Source organism: Panicum virgatum, chromosome 6N, assembly GCF_016808335.1.
Source record: "Panicum virgatum strain AP13 chromosome 6N, P.virgatum_v5, whole genome shotgun sequence".
Classification (NCBI taxonomy): Eukaryota; Viridiplantae; Streptophyta; class Magnoliopsida; order Poales; family Poaceae; genus Panicum; species Panicum virgatum.
Window position 1 is genome coordinate 13,830,236 of NC_053150.1, and position 19,174 is coordinate 13,849,409.

At 44.0% G+C, this 19,174-nt stretch overlaps 2 protein-coding genes and 2 long non-coding RNA genes across 4 annotated transcripts; all 4 read left to right on the forward strand.

Annotated features, from left to right (window-relative positions):
• Positions 1–3,831: 3,831 nt before the first annotated feature.
• Positions 3,832–4,903, forward strand: LOC120677934 (BTB/POZ and MATH domain-containing protein 2-like; the record flags this gene model as incomplete). Its single annotated transcript, XM_039959118.1, has 1 exon — positions 3,832–4,903. A coding segment is annotated over one exon (801 nt), but the record flags the coding sequence as incomplete, so codon positions are not given.
• Positions 4,904–7,704: 2,801 nt separating this feature from the next.
• LOC120679149 lies at positions 7,705–8,806 on the forward strand. Its single transcript, XR_005677009.1, has 2 exons — positions 7,705–7,782; positions 8,035–8,806. It is a non-coding gene; the product is annotated as an uncharacterized LOC120679149 (long non-coding RNA).
• A 521-nt stretch (positions 8,807–9,327) lies between these two features.
• LOC120679150 lies at positions 9,328–11,991 on the forward strand. Its single transcript, XR_005677010.1, has 2 exons — positions 9,328–9,641; positions 10,736–11,991. It is a non-coding gene; the product is annotated as an uncharacterized LOC120679150 (long non-coding RNA).
• A 462-nt stretch (positions 11,992–12,453) lies between these two features.
• LOC120677935 (BTB/POZ and MATH domain-containing protein 2-like) lies at positions 12,454–13,488 on the forward strand. The gene has a single exon (XM_039959119.1). It carries the CDS (start codon positions 12,454–12,456, stop codon positions 13,486–13,488), a length of 1,035 nt encoding a protein of 344 aa, XP_039815053.1.
• Positions 13,489–19,174: the final 5,686 nt, after the last annotated feature.

A 19,174-nucleotide genomic window follows, 5' to 3' on the forward strand; every position in this document is an offset into this window, starting at 1 on the left:
TCATGCCTTGGGATGCCCCCATTCCCGTGGTGCTGACAGTATCAATTTCATATTTATGTTTAAGTCTAATAATGCTTAGTGTCAATTCTTCAAATGCAACTTCATTGCATTCACGTTGCATTTGAGAGGAGTGTTAAGGGTATAATAGTTAAGTGTAGTATTGTAATTTCCTATTTTAAGGTTTGAGTGGTCTCATATACAGTATGTAACCCCATCTGGGGCTGGTCAGTGTATCATTCATTTCAGCTTCTTTTCTTCCTAACATTGTTCGTGATTTTACAATTTTATCTTTTCCTTTTTCCGCTTTTTTTTTTGCCCAAAATGATAATAATTAGATGCAAAATATACGTAAAAATTGAAGTTCTAAATAAATTTCAAAAAGGCCAGATTCAACCAGGTTGCACCGGTTCAATTGCACGACCAATCTTTTGATTGGACTGAACCGATTGGGTCACAGGTTCATGATTTTCTGGTTCAAAACGGTGAACCGGTTCAGCTTTTTGTAATATGGCCATAAGTCATCTTGTTGCAATTGCAAATGCTTGTCCCCACTTGGTTTTGTTGCCAAAACCTCGCACTCTACATATGCTTATACTAAATAATATGTTTACATTAGTTACAAACCATCAATGTGATATTTAGTAAGATTAGACAATTTTAGGAGTGTAGTCTTGATATTTCTCGGAGACCTTACAAATAAAATTGCTAAATAGAATTTACATGTTGCTGCACTCTGTGTTACTATTTGCAAAAAAATATTTCAACGTGTAACGAACATGGCACCATTTATGCCATTTCGAGTGATTTTGGTGATCGAATGATAACACAACACTTGAACTAATATGATTGTTAAGATGACCATTCTCAGGCTTTTAGATTCAAGTGATGACAAAGAGAAAAAGAAGATAGGCGTAGCAAGGCCCAAAGGGCCGCCCCTACGGGGGTTCCGACGCCAGGGCATCGGAGCATCCGATGGTAGTCGGAAGAACCGATGCCATGGTACTTTGGTTCAGAAAGGAGTCGAAGCCAAGTCAGCCTATAGGCACCGGTTGAACCGACGGGTCAAAAAGGAGGCACCGGTGCATTGGGCGTCTTATGTTCCAGAGACGATGTTAAGTGCCCAGGAGAAATTTCCTCAGCACCGGTTGAACCGACGGTGCATCGGAGTTTTGCGTCGGTGCAATGACGTCAGCGCCCAGGAGAAGATTCTTAAGCACCGGATGAACCGGTGATGCATCGGTACAAAGTATCGGTTCAATCGGTGGTCACTGTGTCAGCAGTCAGAAGCTCAACGGCTATTTCGTGTCTTAGAGTGACCAGAAGAACCGACGCTACCCCTGCCAGAGGCATCGGTTCTTCCGGTGATACGCAGATTTTCAGCTAACCGTTGGAGCAACGGCTACAAGACTTGGTGGCCTATATATACGCCTCACCCCGGCCATTTGAAGATTGCTGGAGTTGCTGGACATCCCACACACACCCAAGAACATCTCCAAGCCATACAAAAGCATCAAGATCATATCCTTAGCCCTTAGCACACTTTGAGAGTGTTGTGTAAAGGATTAGCTCTTAGTGAGTGAGATTGCAAGGCCTTAAGCCTTTGTGCTGTGGTTCTTTAGCGAACCAAAACAAGAGCTTGGTGCGCCGGCACCTTGGAGCGTGAAGCTCGCCGGCAACGTCATCGACCCTCCGACTTGGTGTGGAGCGGCAACAACATCTTTGTGCGGGGGACGTGGAGACCCCCATCCTTTGTGGAGAAGCTCCTTAGTGGAACCCGGGGCTAAGGTGACCGTGTAGCAATACTCTTAGTGAGTGCTACCACAACGTGGATGTAGGTGTGCCTTTGTGGCTAATCAAACCACGGGATAAACACCCGCGTCAGGAGTTTGCTATCTCCTATCCCGCTCTTTAAGCTTCCGCATTTCTTACTAGCAATTTGTGTGCCTTTACTTTCATAGAATAGTTTCTTGATAGGAAATGCTATAGGTTGCTAAACTCTTTTGAGATAGGGGTTTTACACTTGAACAACCTAGTTGCACATCTAGATAACATGTTTTAGTTTAAGTTTTGTGCAAACTAGTTGAAGCCATAGGTCTAAGTTTTTATTAGAGTCTAATTCACCCCCTCCCCCTCTTAGACTAGAGCACCCGATTACTTTCACAACGAAACATGATGGATAAGAGCCTGTTCGGCTGGGCATAAGTGGCTGGAGTAGAGCTCCAGCCCAGCCAGAACCACCATGCCTGTGACTCAGTGACAGTGGCCTCAGCCGACTTAAGCCCAGCCACTTAGGTCAGTTTTAATGGAAGTGTCATAGCAGTGTCATAAGTATTAAATTTGCTGACATGACAAGTTTTTTATGAAGAAAGAGGATGGAGAGTATCATAAAATATGATAGAAGTATTATCACCATGACACTTCTCCGACTCAATTATCTAGTTTACGGTCTTAGTAACCGTGTCGATTAGATTATTACTGAGACTTGCCTTATGGCGAGCCGAATAGGGTGTAAGTCTAAAGTAAGCCTTTGAATAAGGGTTTAAAACGGATCGATTAGATTAAGCGTGCTTGAACTGGGAATTTTTCGGAATGGGACTATGTAGAAGTGGGTATTTGTAATAAATCAATTTGTGTGGCGAAAGTCAAACTTAAAGGGACTTGCGGGGCTTTTATGCAGTTTTACCAAAGGAAAACGACGGAACGGAACTGGTTTCAGAGTCGTCTTCCTCGCCGTCTTCTTCATCGGCGGCGGCGGCGGGGGGCCGCTCCCCATTTTCCTGCCAACTCCCCTGCAGATGGTTCGATACTCTCCTTCATATCCCCTTTTCTCGCCTCCATCTCCCAATTAGAGGTGCGCCTTTATATTTCGCTATCTGATTCGTATTGAGGACCCTAGGGTATACGCGGTTCCGTCGCCGTCGTGTCGGATCTCCCTCTCCGGTCATCCTCCTACTCCTCCTCGAGGAGGACTCACCAGATGCCGAGCTCGAAGACCGTCTCGACCTGCGCCCCGCAGGAGGAGCTGGGCACGCATTTGTTTCACATCTTGGGGTACAGCCAACATAGGGCCGCGGAAGCCTTCATCTGGTCAGACAAGTTCACCGTCCTTGGGCACGACTGGAGACTATCATTCGGCCCTCTTGGGACCGCTGGTGACATTGTTGTAGCTGGACTCCACCTGATGGGCATCAACATGAAGGTGCGGGCCTCATTTGAGCTGAGATCAAGGTTAACCTAACCGGTGGGAACCGGTCCGGTTTGACCGGTTACCGGTCAAACCGGTCGGGTCCGGTTCCGGTTCCGGCCGGTACCCAACCGGCCAAAATTCAAATTTTAAATTTGAATTTAAAAAATGAAAAATTTCCAAAAAATTCCTAAAAATACTTCAAGGTGTGATGAATCTAATGGTGTCAAATTTTCTCAAAAATTCATTCATTTAGTATAGTTTGTGGGAATTTAAAGTTAAATCAAAAAAGAAAAAGAAAAAAATGGGCCGGCCCATGAAGGCCCACCGATCAAACCGGTCAAACCGGCCGGTAAACCGGTCAAACCGGTCGGTAAACCGGTAAAACCGGCCGGTAAACCATTTGCACGGGAGCTTTTGAATTCCAAACCGGTCAAACCGGCCGGTAAACCGGTAAAACCGGCCGGTAAACCGGTCAAACCGGTCGGTAAACCGGTCGGAACCGGTTGCACGGGAAAATTTGAATTTATTTGAATTTAGATTTGAATTTAACCGGTTTCCACCGGTTACCGGCCTAACCGGTCCGGTAAACCGGTACCGGAGGGCGGCGGTAACCGGTTTCCGGTTGGGAAATAAAACCCTGGCTGAGATTGCTCAACCAGGGCACTGGGCCATCCTTAACAGTGCACAAGGAGGCATCGAGAGTATTTGACACCAATGAGCGCAGCAGGTGTGCTCTGTGTGTGGTAAAACGGAAACTGTTTGAATCAACGACGTACCTTCAGGATGATCGCCTCACAATCGAATGTATTATCACTGTTAGCAAAGAACCACGGGTAACAGGAACCAAATCGTTCCCAAGGATCGAAGTGCCGCCATCTGATATTGTAGAGCATTTTGGCAAGCTTTTGGAAACAAAGGAAGGTGTGGATGTCACATTCAGTGTTGGTGGAGTCGATTTGAAAGCACACAAGATGGTGCTCGCCGCTCAGTCACCCGTCTTCAGAGCGGAACTCTATGGACCTATGAAGGAGGGAGGAACAGAGCCCATAGTCGTTGAAGATATTCATCCTGATGTTTTCAGGGGCCTTCTCCATTTCATCTATAATGACTCATTGCCTCCTTTTGATGATCTCATGGAAGATGATTATGGTGAAATGATCCACCACTTGCTTGTGGCTGCGGATCGATATGCCATGGAGAGGCTAAAGCTCATGTGCCAAAGCATCCTCTGCGAAGGTCTTCATGTGCAGACAGTGGCAACCACGTTGGCTTTAGCGGATCAACATCACTGTGATATGCTTAAGGATGCCTGCATTGAGTTTATCATCTGTTCAAATGCAATGGATGCTGTGGCAGCGACCCCCGGTTACAAGAATCTGAAAAGAACTTGCCCATCTGTTGTGATAGAAGCATTGGAGAAGACAAGTAGGATTCGTAGAGCATGACCAGCTCATCTTAAGTAGAGTTTATCAGGGGAGAATCAGTCCATCATTTAAATGAATAGTCTGTCAGCTTTTGCCAGAGGAGCTCATCCTAAACTGATGAGCAGCTCACTGTTTTATGAATCTAAGGGAGGTTAGTGTAATTCTGAAGTTGTGGGGGGCTAGCATGCTTGTTTTGTTATATCCTCTCATCCTAATATGCTAATTGTTAGTGCAGGCAGTATGCTTATTGTATCTTTTGGATGCTTGAATGCATGATTGTCTATTCTTCGCATGCTTGGTGTCCCCGAAACATAACATTCATCATTAGTTTTCTACAAAGAAAAAATCTCCTTTCTGTGTGCACCCTTTCTCAGTGAGATTTTGTACAACATTATTTTGGGCTTTGGATGTTGTCTGTAGTTTCTGACTGATTACTGTTATGGTGTGCTATATTGCAAACGTTATCCGTACTACTGAATTCCTAGTAATGGTCCTCTAGGAACAAACTATGATAGAAACACTAAAGAGAGAATTTTATATGACCTTCAACATCAATTTGGTTTAATGGTAAATAGTCAATACTGATTACGATGGAAGGAATGGTTGTCAGCTTTGTCCAGTTTGTACCTCGTCAGTCATTTCGTTAATATGATTAGCTGCTGTATTGGGCAATATTAAAAAAAAACATGCTAGACCTTTAATTTTCATGTTTGACAAAGTCCCCGCAGAATTCAGGACACGTTGTATTTCTTAAGTGCCATGAGTTAAGCAGTTTGTTCAGAAATTTGCGTACAAGTGTGCAGGGTGTTTGTCAGCTGGGGTCATCATCATTGTTTTTTTTTTGAAAATAATTGTCATCATCATTGTTCCTAAAATAAACTGGACTTGATCAGCTCATGCTTCATTATAGAAGGGATTCTGCGGAGGGCCCCTGTTTGGATATTTGCAGATCTAGAACATCAGTCTGATATTCATTTGTTACTGAATGTATGCAACAGATGAACTCATTTGGAAAATGTGAGGCATTGGGTCTATCACGGCCCGTTGTTACACAAAAAAAAAACAGAAAGCATGGGTCCTTTGAGATGTAAGTTGTAGCCTCACTATACCATTGCTTAGTGCCTGCAGATCACTTATTTTGGATGGTTGCATACTTTGGTCAGTAGATCAGGAAACTATGTAACATCTGATGGAAATCTGATATCAAGTCTTTGGCTGGATATATGCTTAAAACATCACTGAACTTCTTATCAAGAAAATTTGTCGCTGACCTTGAGATTTTGAAGCATAAGAATGGCTGCAAATTAGAGGATATAAGCCAGATATTGCGCTGCTGGTTCTATGAATTGATTAGGAATGAGCTCTGTGGAGCATGCTCCCCATTCTGACGTATTGACTGTTGATGACCTGGTCCAAAGATTGCTTGTTGACGTATTGGCTGCTATTAGGGGAATGCTCAAGAGCCATTGCTGATTGTCTGTAAAAACATGGTTAGTTTTTTCCAGCGTAGTTTGAAAATATATTATTCCAATCTGGTCCATCCGAACAAAAGGAAAAGCTGAAAAGCCTTTCCACAAATTTTCCTTCGCTCAGCCCTGAAAGTTTTATTTTTTTGGTTTACTCTCTGCAAGAATTCGAACCGAGAACAAATGGCCAAGTGAGTAAAACAAACATTTTTTCATATTTTGTTCTAAAGTATGTTGTTATGTTTTCCTATGGAAAGCTTCACATAACGCAAACTATGTGCTTGGGATATGATAATTCTTCTTCAATCGCAGGCTTAAATCTAGAGCAATTGTTGCCTACTGAAGTCTATTTTCCAATTTCCATGAACGATGCTTGTTATTGAAAATAAAATGAGGATCAGAGATATAGATGAAAGGGAGGAGCAAGCAAAAGGGAGGGGCATATGCCATTCCCATTGCTGGTTTTATAAGACTTCCAATCTAATTAAATGAGGTGACACGCCCATAGGCTATAATATTAGGCATTACGCTGTTCAACGAATTAAAGGAAAGAAGAATGTGCTCTCCCTAAAGGTTGTTGGTTTATGTTTTGTACCATGTGTACCATGTTAATGTTACCCTGGTCGATCCTAGTTGATTGCTGTTTCTTTGGGTGAAATCTTTTGTTCAAAATTGGGATTTATCATGGAGTTTTAATATTTGCATTTCAAAACTGTCTTTCTTAAATCTCTATTTCTTTGGCTGATCTTAGTTTGATTGTGTTTCTTTTTGTCCGGCATATATGTATATGAACGTCAGCATATAAAGTTTAAAATCAGTGTGGTGGGCTAGAAGTTATAAAGGGGGGGGGGGGGGGGGGGGGCAAAATGGGACTTTTTCTTTACTCGCTTGACCGCTATCCATTTTCACTCTCGTCTCGTCTGAGTCGTCGTCTCCACCCTCAGGAAAGGAAAAACCCGAAAAGGCAGGGACAAAAGCTGCAAAGGAACAGGTCCCCTTTGTCTTCCTCGCCATCCCCGAACCCCAGGCGAGTAGGCGACTTTCAGAAGGTTTCATCCATCTCCACTCTGACTCCTCACCCTCTTCTCCCACCGCTAGGCCCTGATTTCTGAAAGGGAAAATTGGCTGTGTAGCACCGAAAGGTGACGACTTCTTGAAAATACCATTAAAAGAGTTTGCCCCTGTGAAATACCATTAAAAGGTGTAAACGTTACCGCAAAATGCCATTCCATTAGATTTTGTGTGTAGAACTCGATCTGGTGTAACGTTTCAGCACATAACTCTCATCTGCAATGACCATTCTACCCCTCACAACCTTTCCCTACCTTATCCCCTCCCGTGCCCCCTCCCGAGCGCAGAACCGAGCCCACCCCCCTCCAGGCCGCAGCCCTTTGGGCGCATCTGCCCCCCCCCGGCCGCGCACCCCTTCCCGGCGGGCACATCTCCCGCCGCCGCCCCCTGCCGCACCCCTTCTCGGCGCCGCACAGGGCCCCCCACCGCCAACGCATCCCCACTGCCCCCACTTCCCGGCGCGGACAGGGGCCCCAAGGCGGGCGCGATCCAAGGCGACGACCCCCTGCTGCGGCGAGGGGAGCGGCTAGGGGACCTGCACGGCTCCCTGGCATCCAGCTTCTGTGCATCCCCTGCGCCCTCCCTTCTTGCCGCTCCGGTGTTCTCTCATGGATCCACTTGAGGTCCCCGAATGGTAAGATTCAAACCCTAGATCGATGTATCTCTATTGTTGCATATGATTCATCTATGGTTATTGGTTAATAGTAGATTAGTTGTATTGTTGAGATTAGATGGGAAATGCACTTGAAATCAGAATGCGACCGATTTTGGAATGCATTGCACATTGGTCAGTAATGATTCTAGGGATCCTATGATTCTACGGGAATTTGCAACAAATACAACATATGGGTAAGTGCTGTTGATTTATGCCCTGCTGCTATTTCAGGATCGATGAGAACAATGCTTGCAGAGTAGTGATTGATGTCTTATCTTTCTCAACTATTGAGGATGATCGATCTGTGTACCGGAAGGGTAGATCTTTGGAATGGTGGGTAGATTTAGACGAGTACTCCATCATAGACATGGAAAAAGATGTGCAGCAACACTTTAGTTGGGCAATTAATCAGGAGGCAAAATTTTGATTTGCGGATCAGAATGGGCAAACAAGTCGTCTTGCTAGTGATCAACAACTTCTAGCCTTGTTGCGGGCTTCAAAAGTTGTCAAGTTCTTCATGACTGTTGATTGATGTGTCCATACCAGTGTGAATGAAACGGAGGGTCAAAGCCAAGTGATAAAGGGTGATGTGCAGGTTGAAGGCACAAGTAAGGGAAATGAGTTGTTTGACTCAAATCAAGGTGTGCTTGTAGAATACCAAGGCAAAGAATGGGCAGAGGACCCAGAACTCGGGGTTACAGCAGCAGGTCCTAATAGAGTACAGGAGGAGGAGGACCACTATATGGAGCTTGGTTTTGACCCTGAGGGAGATGAACCAATTGGAGCAGATGAGGAATGGAGATATTTCAAGAGGCATGAAAAGGTACCAGAAGGAAGAAGTAATGAGAAAGTGCAGCAGGAAGGAAGGAGTAGAGTGGAGAATAAAGGGTCAGCATATGAAGGTACAGACTCTGATGTTGTTCCAAGTGATGAAGCCACTATGATTGGTGATGCCCCATATTTTGCACACACTACATATGACAGAGACAACCCTGACATAAAAGAAGGATCAACATTTGCTGATAAAGATGCATTCATGCTGATTATGAAACAATATGCCGTAAAAAGAGAGTTTCATACAATGGTAGTGCATAGTGACAAATCAAGGTATAGAGCAAGATGTGCAGACTTACAGTGTGAATGGAAAGTGTATGCAAAGAAACTTCTTGGCTGCCCTACATTCATGGTATTTATGTTATGTACTATTTTCAGATTGCATAAGCCAAGTGATAAAGGGTGATGTGCAGGTTGAAGGCACAAGTAAGGGAAATGAGTTGTTTGACTCAAATCAAGGTGTGCTTGTAGAATACCAAGGCAAAGAATGGGCAGAGGACCCAGAACTCGGGGTTACAGCAGAAGGTCCTGATAGAGTACAGGAGGAGGAGGACCACTATATGGAGCTTGGTTTTGACCCTGAGGGAGATGAACCAATTGGAGCAGATGAGGAATGGAGATATTTCAAGAGGCATGAAAAGGTACCAGAAGGAAGAAGTAATGAGAAAGTGCAGCAGGAACGAAGGAGTAGAGTGGAGAATAAAGGGTCAGCATATGAAGGTACAGACTCTGATGTTGTTCCAAGTGATGAAGCCACTATGATTGGTGATGCCCCATATTTTGCACACACTACATATGACAGAGACAACCCTGACATAAAAGAAGGATCAACATTTGCTGATAAAGATGCATTCATGCTGATTATGAAACAATATGCCGTAAAAAGGGAGTTTCATATAATGGTAGTGCATAGTGACAAATCAAGGTATAGAGCAAGATGTGCAGACTTACAGTGTGAATGGAAAGTGTATGCAAAGAAACTTCTTGGCTGCCCTACATTCATGGTATTTATGTTATGTACTATTTTCATATTGCATATATAGTGTCATTTTAATTTGTTGCCCATATTTCCATACTATTTTTAGATTGCAAATGTATGTGTTATATGCATATTTTCCTGATCATGTGTCTTTGAATTTTCAGATTGTTTCCATTTCAAAAAGTCATACATGTGCAAGCACAAGCCAAGTGAAGGGTAAAGAGGCCTCCAAAGTTTGGATTGCTGACAGAGCAAAAGATATGCTTAAGTCTGACCCAGCCATGGGAGCAAAGAAATTGCAAAATCAGCTTGAACAACCGTTTCCAATCAAGCTATCATATAACAAGATGTGGGAAGGACAGCAACTTGCACTACAAGGACTCCATGGCTCTTGGGAGAACAGTTTCAGCATGTTATGGAATTTCAAAGCAGAGTTAGAAGCTACATGCCCTGGCAGCATAGTTGAGATTGATTGCAAGAAAAAGAAAGATGGTCGATTCTATTTCTCTAGGATGTTTATTGCTATCAAAGCATGTGTGGATGGTTTTCTTGCTGGATGCAGGCCGTACCTTGGAGTTGACTCTACTCATTTCACTGGTAGATACAATGGATAGCTAGCTGCAGCAACGGCAATTGATGGTCATAATTGGATGTATCCAGTAGCATATGGCATTTTTTACAAGGAGACAAAAGCTGATTGGACTTGGTTCCTGACGCAATTGAAGAGAGCAATTGGGACTCCACATGGACTGACCATCCACACTGATGCTTGCAAGGGTTTAGAGATAGCAGTCCACAAAGTCTTCCGGTCAATAGTGGAGCATAGAGAGTGTTTTAGACATCTCATGCAGAATTTTAGAAAACATTTCGAAGGAGAAGTGTTGAAGTACATGTGGCCATGTGCTTGGGCATGTACTCCTAAAAGGTATCAGTGGCTTTGGGGCAAAATTGTAGAAAACTGTCCAGGAGCAGTTCCTTACTTACAAGCAGAGCACAAACAGATCTGGTCACGTGCTAAATTCTCAGGAGAGTGTAAGGTTGATTATGTCAATAACAACATATCAGAGTGCTTCAACAACTGGATCAAGGAAACTAAATCATTGCATGTGGATGCTCTAGTGGACACAATTAGAGGGCTCATCATGGAAAAGATAGCGATGAGGTAGCACATAGCCGACCGACTTGAAGGGCCAATTCTTCCTAGTGTTATCAATGAGCTGAAAATGAAGAGTAGAAACTTGAAGTACACGATTAGGCGGAGTGGTGGACTAAAGGCTGAGGTATCTGGATTGACCAAGGACAACTATCCTTGGAGGCATGCTGTGGATCTTGAGATGAAAACATGCTCATGCGGCCAGTGGCAGATTTCTGTTAAACCTTGCACCCATGCTATCTCTTTCATAGGTTCGCTGAGAAAGGTTAAACTAGAGGACTATGTGCATGATTACTACTCACTTGAGCATTTCAAGGCTACATATCAGTTTGTGGTAAATCCAATGGTTGATGTCAGAGTGGCGTGTGGGTGATCCTGGATTTGAGATGTTGCCTCCAAAGCTAGAAAGGTCAGCAGGTAGGCCAAGAGTGAAAAGAATCAAGAATAGAGGTGAGCCAGGTAAAAGAGGACCTTACTAATGCAAAAGATGTTTTCAGTTTGGACATATTGAGAAGGGATGCCGTGAGCCCCCTACAGAACTTGGTGCTGAATTACCACCTTCACTTCCTGACAAATCTAGGTAAACTAAAACTCCCTTTATTTTTGGGGTTACTTTTGTTACTATGATTTCTATGTAAGGCTGCATAATGGCTTACTTCTGTTGTGTAGGAAAAGGAAAGGAGAGACTTCAAAATCCAAGAAAGGATCCAAGAAAACTTCAAAGAAGACCAAGAAGGCTAGTGCATCAAGCACCTCTACTTCGTTAGTACCTCAAGAACCAGCTACCACCTCCACTTCTTTGGTCACTCAAGTACCAGTTAGTCCAGGACCAATAATAAGAAGGATGGCTGCTTCTACTTCTACTCCAACAAGACCATTCACCATTGAGTCCAGGACCTACAACTAGAAGAATGGCTGCACAGTTAGACATATCACTAGGAGGTATTGCTAGGAGGCACATCATAAGCTAGTCCTTGAAAAAATGTTGCTGCTATGTTCTTTTGTTCAGTGCAAAGTAGTCTGATCCTAAATTAGACCTTTGTTGGAAGTGTTGATGTGTTGAAATAACCGTGTATTGCACTGTTGGTATGGTCAAATTAGACTGGGTTCTTGCTGTTTCAATTCTGTAAGATATTGAACCACTTGTATGCTTAAATTAGTTCCAAAACAGTATGCTTTTGGATCTGATGACATTAAGCACCTGTTGCTGTTGGTGTTACCATGAAACACTTGTTGCTGTTGGTCATATTAAGTGCATGTGTGGCAATGGAGAGTATTCCTGTGCTAAAATGGTGCAAATATGAGCCATGCGCTTTTTTTTGAGATGGTATGAGCCATGTGCTTGTTTCTTACGTGCTATGCTTATTTCTCATTCAAATAACGGTTTGGGGGTATTTTCGTCCAAGATAACAGAGCTGCAGGCGACATCTAACAGAATGGTATTTTACGGTAACGTTTAAACCTTTTAATGGTACTTCACAGGGGCAAACTCTTTTAATGGTATTTTCCTGAAGTCGTTACCTTTCAGTGCTACACAGCCAATTTTCTCTTTTTGAAACCTCCATTTCTTTTTCGCTCTTTGGTTCAGATTGCCGACTCTAGGGTTCGTACTTGCCGTCGCCACCGTGCCGATTCCGCCGGATCCCGCCATCCTCCCCGTCGCTGAAGCCCTCGCCAGATGCCGATGCCGATACCGACGACCATCTCGACGTGCACGCCGGAGACGGAGCAGGGCAAGCATGTGTTTCGCATCGTCGGGTACAGCCAGCAGAGTGGCCTCATCAGATCCGCCATCTTCACCGTCGGCGGGCATGGCTGGGTAGTTTCCTTGTGTCCTGATACTATGGGCCAAGAGTTGAATGCTGTTTGGGTACTGGTTTCGCTCGGGTTCAAGGGAACCAGCAAGGTGCGGGCATCCTTCGGGCTGAAGTTGGTTGACCAGTGCACTGGGGTATCCTTCTCGGTGCATAAGGGGGCACCGATGACGTTCAGTCCCGACGGTACCAGAGAGACATTCCTTATGAAAAAACGGAGCATGTTCGAGTCGCCGAATTACCTTCGTGACGACTGCCTCACGATCGAATGTGTTGTCTCTCTTACCAATGGGCGACGGTTAACTGAAGCCACGCCATTACCAAGAATTGAAGTACCGCCTCCTGACATCACAGAGCATTTTGCCAAGCTGCTGGAAATAGAGGAAGGAGTAGATGTCACTTTCAGTGTAGGTGGAGTCATGTTCAAGGCCCACAAGATGGTGCTTGCCGCGCGGTCGCCCGTCTTCAGAGCAGAGCTCTATGGGCCTATGAGGGAGGAAGGAAGGAAGGCCATAGTCATCGAGGATGTGCAGCCAGATGTTTTCAGGGCCTTTCTCCATTTCATCTATAGCGACTCTTTGCCTCCTTTGGATGATCTGAGTGCAGATGACTATGGTGAAATGATCCGTCACTTGCTTGTGGCTGCGGATCGATATGCCATGGAGAGGCTAAAGCTGATGTGCCAAAGCATCCTTTGTGAAAGTCTGGATGTGCAGACAGTGGCAACCACATTGGCATTAGCTGATCAACATCACTGTCATAAGCTTAAGGATGCTTGCATTGAATTTATGACAAATATGATGGACACAGTGGTGGCAACCCAAGGTTACAAGAATCTGAAAAGAACTTGCCCATCTGTTGCATTTGAAGCATTGGAGAAGACAAAAAGGATTCGTAAAGCATGACCAGCTCATATTAAGTTATCTTTACCTCTGGAATACTTTGTGCTTTATTTAAAATAGCTCGTCAGCTTCTGTTAGAGCAGCCCCTCCCAACGTTAACATATGGTCGTATGGATGTATAGTTGGCCAAACGGGCCGGGCCCAACGGGCCGGCACGGGCCCGGTTCGAAAAAGCGCGGCACTGACCCGGCCCGGCCCGTTACCCCACGGGCCCGTGCCGTGCCCGTGCCAGAGGCCGGGCCGTGCCTGGGTCGCGATCTCGGCCCGCAGCACTAGCACGGGCACGGCCCGGCTAAGGGCCCAGCACGGGGAGGCACGGCCTCGGCCCGTTCCCCCCTCCCAACCCTAACCCTAATCATTTCTCTCCCTCCGCCGGCCGCCGCTCGTCTCGCTCTCGCACTCTCGCCTCTCAGTCTCTCACCCTCTCGCCTCTCGTCCTCTCCTCGATCTTCCTCTCCTCTCCTCTTCCCGAGCTCCGGTGAGTAGCTCGGAGCCCCAGAGGGCGAAGGCCGGGGTGCGGGGCCGGCACTAGCAGACGGCACGGCCATCTAGACCCATCGTCTCGATCTCGCACAGACGATGTAGCATCCTCTTCTCGTTGTCATCCTCCTTGCCGTCGCCGCCGCCGGACTCTGGTGCTCCGGATCTCGCGTAAGTACCTCTATCCTTTCATCTCGCTCTCGCACAGACGCTCTCGGCCTCTCGATCTCTCACTCTCCTCACCTTTTTCTGTAGATGTAGACGAGATCCGTCGAGGAACTAGGGCCGGGGGGCTAGATCCGTGCTTCATCGACCTTGCCGGTGTACCTGGTGCTCCGGCTACAAAGGTGAGTCTCTTACCCTAACCCTAGATGACTAGATCTATGTTCTTTCCCTAACCTAGGTCTTGATCTGTGCAGCTGTTGAGGAACCAGGTCACTGGCGAGTGACGATGGCCGGATCTGACGATGAGACGGTGGAGCTCGGTGTGACCGAGAACGAGGAGCGGCGATTGTGCGGGATGGCCGGAGATGATGACGAGGATGACTTGCGCGAGGACCGTGATGCCTTGTTCGGCCCTGGTGCTGATGATCCCATCAACGTCGACGATGATGGCCCTGCTGTACCTGCCTGCGGCGGTGCACCTCCCCCAGACGGTAACAGCGCCAAGCGCTCACGTCCCTCTACCTCTCCTGTTTGGGATGATTTCGAGAAGCTGTTCAAAACCACAGCTGATGGTAAGACCGTCAGATATGGAGCTAGGTGCCTACATTGCTCTAAGATCTACTCTAGTTTTTCTAGTGGTGGCACTGGTCATCTTTCATGCCGCATTGCCTCTTGTGTTAAGAGGCGTGAAAAAACTCGCATGTCTCAGTCTCAAATCTCTTTTAATCCTGATGGTAGTATGCGTACTTGAGACTACTGTCCTCTGGTTGCTCGTACTCAACTGGTTATATTGATTGCTAGACTTGATGTTCCTATCTCTATGGGTGAATCTGAGGCTTTTGAAGAGTTTATTAAAACTGCTCACAATCCTAAATATGCTAGAGTGTCTAGACAAACCACCACTAGAGACATACAGAAGTACTTCACTGATTGCAAGGCTAAACTTGTTGAGACTTTTGGTACTTTTGTTAATTGTGTGTGTCTAACCTCTGACATTTGGTCTGGTAATACCAAAGAGGATTACCTCAGTGTTGTTGCTCACTACATAAACTCTGACTGGCAATTAGAGAAGAGGGTTCTTGGTCTAGTTCTTATTGATGTGTCCCACAATGGACAAAATATTGCTGACCGTGTAGCATCTGTTCTTGCTGATTATGGTTTGACTGATAAGGTGTTTGCAGTTACTTTAGACAATGCATCATCTAATGCTTCAGCCATGCTAAAATTGAAACCTATCCTGTCTCACTACCTTGGTTTTGATGTTACTGATGAACCAGAGTATGCATCATGTAATGACATTGCATCATCTTCTGTTAATTCTATGTTCTTGCATCAGCGTTGTGCATGTCATATTCTCAATCTGATTGTCAAGGAGGCCTTAACTACTTTCAAGCCTTTGATAGAAACATTTAGAACTGCAATATCATTCTTAAATTCATCTAATCAAAGAATTGTTGCATATAAAAGTTACTGCATTGCAACTGGTGTTAGGCCTAGAAAGTTTCAGCTGGACATGGAGGTTAGGTGGAATTCTACCTACCTAATGCTTAAACATTTGTTTCCTCATAAGTTCCCTTTCACTACTTTCATCCAAGCTCAGTATCCTAGGTCTAAAGGTGAGCTATTTCTGTTAACTGATGAGCATTGGATGATTGCACAAAAAGCTTTATCATTTCTTGAGCTGTTTTATGATTCAACAGTTACATTGTCTGGTGTGTACTATCCTACATCTCCACTTATGATTCATTATCTTGTTAAGATTGCTCTGCACCTAAAAAATTATGCTAATGATATATACATCAGATCTGTGGTGCAACCTATGATAGACAAATATAATAAGTACTGGAGGGACATACCTTTGCTGTACTCTTTTGCATTCATCTTGGATCCCAGAGCTAAAATGAAAGGTTTTACTAGGGTGCTTAGAAGGTTAGGTGGTCTCACCAGTACTGATTATTCTACTTATTTGGTTGGCACTAGAGCTAGACTTACTGATGTGTACAATAAGTATGAAGAGAAATATAGTGCTGTTAGGTTGAGGAGGACTGACCCTCCTGTCCTGTCTGGTAAGTCAAGATCTGCTTGGGATGAAATATATGATGATGATGGTGCTGCTGGTTTGGTTTCTGGTAGCTTGCCTGGTACTCTTAACATGTCTAGAGATACATCTGCTACCTCTCTGCTGCATGCAGTAAGGTCATCAGCTTCAGCTTCCAATGCTTTTGAACTTGTGTTCTACTTGGACTGTGACACTGTCAACCACCTAACTGATGACTTCAACATCTTGAACTGGTGGCATCAGCACAAACTTACATACCCAGTACTCTCAATCATGGCTAAAGATATCTTAACTGTTCCTGTTTCTACCATATCTTCAGAATCCACTTTTAGTATGACTGGCAGGATCATCGAGGAGCGAAGAAGTAATCTGAAGCCTGAAATGGTGGAGATGCTGACCTGCATCAAGGACTGGGAGGCTGCAGAAGCAAGGCTGCAACAGAATGTGGAAGACAAGGAGCTTGAACAAGCTTTTGAAGAACTTTATCTTGATTAGTGATCATTCATGTAATGGGCTGTAATATTTAGGACTTTTGGACACTCTAGAACTTTAAGTATTGGACTGTGATGTAATGAACATTATTGGAGCTTGGCTGTACTCTTTTTCCCTCTCTAGAGTTTCTCACAAGGGTGAGTTTTATCTAGAGAGGTTTTTAATGAGGCAGCCATTGCACAAGCTCCTAATAAAATTTATCTTTTGTTAGATCTTGTGCTAAGTTTTCTGAGTTAAATTATGTGCTTGTTTGAATCTACTACAAATTCTGAGTTGAATGAGTGTTTTTGGCACTACCGTGCTAGTGCTGGCCCTGGCACTAACGTGCCCCTTGGCACGGCAAGGGGCGGCTAACTGATAGCCGTGTCGTGCTAGTGCCTGGCATCTGGCACGGCGGCACTAACAGGCACGGCACGGTTAATCAACCGTGCCACTTAGTGCCGTGCCGTTTAGTGCCGTGCTAGGCCGTGCCCGTGCCGTGTAGTGCCGGGCCGGCCCGTTTGGCCAACTATATATGGATGAGCACATATATCTTCTCAAGCCTAGACATTCATGGTTACTGTAGTCTTTAAGTCCCGTAAGCAATATCCTAATTCTACTTGATGCCTGAATGTATGATTGTGCCCTGGTCAGCTTCTACTAGAGTAGCCCATCCCAATGAACATACGGATGAGTAGCCATATCCTATCAACTGAAGACATTAATGGTTACTGTAGTCTTTTAGTTTTCTAGCCATGTGTTGATTCTATCTCCTGATGCCTGAACTTATGAATTGTGCGCTTCTCTTCATGCTTGTTGATGTTCCCAGCATATAATGTTTGCCTTTAGTTGAATATGGAACATGCATATAGTGTGCATGGCATACACTTTGTCGAATATCGAACATCCAAGTTGTGTGCATGATAAATTATGTTATGTTGGCCTGAACTATACAGTATAACACTCTAATACCATGCCATGTGTTTGTGAAAATATATCATCATGTATAGGATAGTTTTGACAGTATCACATCTTTAGTTATGCTTCCTTGATAAGGACCTTTAAATTTTTACAGTACCAATCATATTTGATAATAGCAGTATCTTATCTGTAGTTTTATGATTGGAGTTCAGGAATTTTCCTGCTTAAAATGCTAGCGTTGAATTATAAATTACACACTACAATCGACTCGACTTAATTTTGTTGCCTTGAATCCATATAATGTCACTCGTGCTAGTGTTGTATGAATTAATCTGATTCAGAATGTTTGTTTCTACAAATAGTAGATCAGCATTAATCCATCATCAGCTACAAAGGAGCACTCAAAACTAATTGGCAAACTGTTTTTATAGGCAGACTATTCTACATTTGTAAACATTCATTTGACACTATATACTGTCAGAGTTTATGAAGTTTCCCGGAATGTTATGTTCAATTGCCATCTGTCTGAGGTTTCTTGTGGTAACTGTAAGTTGACTATAATTTAAACCATTTGCATTATTGTAGATTATAGTTTGATCAAAGGTGATCCCATCACTTCATGAGGAACAATTATAACATGGACCTGAAGTGATTATCATTTTCTTGTATATGACATGTTCAGTTATTTCTTTGGTGTGCTGGTCAGTCAATGAGTCGACCACTTTATTATAGAGTTGAACTAAAGCACTAGATGCTGACCAATGATGGAAACAGTAAAGAGAAATTTTGAATGAACCTTCTCCCCCATTTGGAGGTTTTTGCTCCAATTCAATTTGGCCTGTAATGACAAATAATGTTTACTATGGTGTAAGCATAGTTGTCAGATTTTTCTTGTGGTGTCCACTTCTTTGGTGATTCCAAGTTTCGCTGCCTTTTATTATTTGATGGGATCGAACCGGCATGCCCTGTTTTTATTATTATTATTTCTGTACTAGGAAGGATGGTGGCAAGAGAGGCCATAAGGCCTAATTGCTGAGGCACAACTCATCACTTGCAGACTCATTATTTTCATACACTTAGTGCACACATGGTTTATGTAAAATAGCACATTGTCTTTGTAGCATTGACCATAATATGACAGATGTTCTGCTTGCTATACTTTGCATCTTGACAATTAGAATCAAATAGCATGTTCCTCAAATTTTAATCATTAGTATGATGACAACTAATGATATAAAAAACTAAGACTATTACTTATCTAAATCAATAAACTTTTTCTCATGTTAATGCAACACAGTCGAACTGTAGCATAATACAGATTGCTTGCTGTCACACACTGAAAGACTGATAAAGCCTGGAGAACATGTTTTTGAATTTGAAGGCAGCCTGACAGTCAGCAACCAATTTTCTATAATGGCTGAACCAAGTTGTTATTTCCAGTATTGTTTGGATTACGTGGTTGGCTATATAAAGTTATAAACTGTAACTATCCAGAAGCCCATTTTCACTCCAACTGCTAAAACTGAATAGAGTTTAGCTAGCTGTTCGGTTTAAAGTTGTTATTTCCGCTGTTATTTCAGTTCAGTGTCTGAT